A 2,790-nucleotide genomic window follows, 5' to 3' on the forward strand; every position below is an offset into this window, starting at 1 on the left:
AATTAGAATAGACTACAAGAGAACACCAATCAATGAAGTGCTACTTGGAATACCTGAATTTAGACTAATCCTCAGCCTGATAGCCACAATACACGTTGGAATAGACAAGAAATTTTGCATGAATTTGATCACTCACATAGGCAGTTATACTTTGAAAACAATATTCCTTGTAAGGATTACGAATAAAATAATGTTTTAGGACACAATTGAATTTGAAATAGGTAATGTTTTGAATAGATTTTTGAGTTTTATTGAAATCTTACATGAACAAGAAATTGGAAATACAATCACATCAAAGAACAAATTGTCACGGCTTTGACGTTTAAGCCAAACAAATTTTGTAGGGCAGATTTCAAAAACGTGTGAGGTTATAACAATTTAAAAACACAGTTAACCTACTTCTAGGAATGCAAAACATACAATCATAGGTTATTTTCAATACAAGAAAACTTAAATTTGTTTGCTTTAATTTCTTAAAACTACTAAGACAAAGCACTAGCTTGTATTTTTATTTACAGCATACTCCATACTCCTATGTATTCTATTCCAAATCCAAAAAAAAAAAAAAAATGAAACTGTCCAAAACCAAAGGTTCTGCAAAATCATGATTTAACAGTGTGCCCAGCTTGTTTTGAAGCTAAAATGAAGCCTGAAACGATAAAAGCATTGTAACCCCCAGAATAAGGGAACTCTGCAAGCCCAATAATGTCCAAGAGCATTTATGAAAAGAGGAAAAATAAAAAGACTTGAGTATATATACACAATAGTGATTTCTTCAGCCCAATACAAATGGCAGCAAATTGCTACTTAAAGATGAAACAGTTAAGCCAATTTTTTTGAAGAATGTAGATCTAGAGCCAATCATATCTTGCCAATATCATTTTCAAGCCCTCACTTGTCTATTTCCACTGTTGCCCATAAGTATCCTGATAAAATTCCTGGTTGTCATTATTGTAACCATAGTTACCAGAATAGTCACCACCTTGCTGAAGCGGCTGCTGAGCGATGGGCTGTGAACCCCAGTTCTGTTGGTTGTTGGTCTGACGACGCTTGGAATCAGGTTGGTTGTACCCATCTGCCTTTCTCTTGCCTCCTACATTGCCCCCACGATTGCCCCGAGATCCACGGGAACCACGGCCTCTCTGCTGTTGTGCAGGACCCCCTCTGCCACCCCTAGAGCCTCTTGGTGGTCCCAAAGGTGCCCCCCTCTGTGAATAGCCAGCTCTACCTCTTGGAGGTGGTGCTCCCCGCCCCCTTGGTGGTGGTGGAGCACCTCGCCCTCCCCTTCCTCCTCCTCTTCCTCTTACTGCATAGCCATCATCATAGCCGTAGTAGGGATCTTCATAGCCTCCACGATAGTCGTGATAATCATAACCATAGTAATCATCATAGTAATCTTCATAGCCATAGTAATCTGGAGGGTAGCCATATCCACCTCTCCCCCCACCACGACCCCGACCTCTAATTGGAGGTGGCATTCGAGGAGGAGGGTGGTAGTAATAATCTTCATACCTAGCAATGGAGGGAAGGGAGAAAAGAAAAAACAAATTAGTTTACTTCAAGATTCTTCCTGATTTTGTTTTATTAACCTGATCTCCGTTACTCCTTGTTCAAAGACATATCTACTAAAATGTAGACTCACGCAGTGCTTCTGGAGGCCTGTCTAGCAGCTTGGCGTTCTTTCCTTTTCTTGTCTGGTGGCTTGGCTAAGACTATTTCAATTTCTTCCCCTTCTATTTCTTTGCCATTCATTTCATCCATAGCCTATACAAAAATCAGAAAAATTAATTTATTTAACAAGTAATAGTACTTTAAAAATACCACACATCATTTAATATACTTAATAGACAATTTACTTCACATTTTAATTTGCAAAAGATCAATCTAGCCTACAATTTAAAAATACACAAAGTACTCATGTCCCCAGACCTTATCTTCTTATATGTAAATTGCACCAAAAACAAAACGGATGTACTGTTATTATATTTAAAAGGTAAAAGAGGGCTGGGCAGGACCACACCCTTAATCCCAGCACTTTGGAGGACTGCTTGAGGCCAGGAGTTCAAGACCATCCTGGGCAACAAGGTGAGACCCTGTCTCCACAAAAAATAAAAACAAAAAAATTTAGCCAGCCATGGTGGCTTAGGCCTGTAGTCCTAGCTACATGGGAGGATCACCTGACCCTAGGAGTCTGAGGTTACAGTGAGCTATGATGGTGCCACTACACACCAGCCTGAGCGACAGAGTGAGACTCTGTCAAAAAAAAAAAAAAAAAAAAGATAGAAGAACTGCCTATTGCTTGCTCCTTAATTCCAAATAACTAACTCCTTAAAGCTTAGCCATATCCAAGAAGCAAATCCACACCAGGGAAAATACCAGTATTAACACAAACCAGACAAAAATTAACTTCTCAGGATTCAAATTTTAACATAAACATGAGGCATTCAACATACAGGTCTTACACTGTTCTTAGGCAAAATTTTCAAGTATTTGAAACATAAATGAGGTTACTGAATGAGTTTTCAGTAAAATTCAACAATATGCTGACACAAAAAGCCTAAGTTGTTCACTGATGCAAAAAGCCAAAGTTCGCTTCACAACACTTAACCTGGAATATACTTTGCCAGAACAGTTAAAAGCACAAAGCCAGGTTGGGCGCAGTGGCTCATGCCTGTAATACTAGCACTTTGGAAGGCTGAGTGGGGAGGATCACTTGAGGTCAGGAGTTCGAGACTAGCCTGAGCAAGAGTGAGACCCATCTCTACAAAAATTAGAAATATCAGCTGGGAG

At 39.4% G+C, this 2,790-nt stretch overlaps 1 protein-coding gene across 1 annotated transcript in view; it reads right to left on the reverse strand.

The window, feature by feature from the left end:
- Window positions 1-222: 222 nt before the first annotated feature.
- HNRNPR (heterogeneous nuclear ribonucleoprotein R) overlaps window positions 223-2,790 on the reverse strand; it is a 33,853-nt gene continuing 31,285 nt past the window's right edge. Inside the window, 2 exon segments of the mRNA XM_012650909.1 lie at window positions 223-1,512; window positions 1,643-1,764. Coding sequence (XP_012506363.1) covers window positions 900-1,512; window positions 1,643-1,764 — 735 coding nt within the window. The 3' untranslated portion in view covers window positions 223-899.

Source organism: Propithecus coquereli, unplaced genomic scaffold (assembly GCF_000956105.1).
Source record: "Propithecus coquereli isolate 6110/MARCELLA unplaced genomic scaffold, Pcoq_1.0 Scaffold341, whole genome shotgun sequence".
In the NCBI taxonomy this organism is placed as follows: Eukaryota; Metazoa; Chordata; class Mammalia; order Primates; family Indriidae; genus Propithecus; species Propithecus coquereli.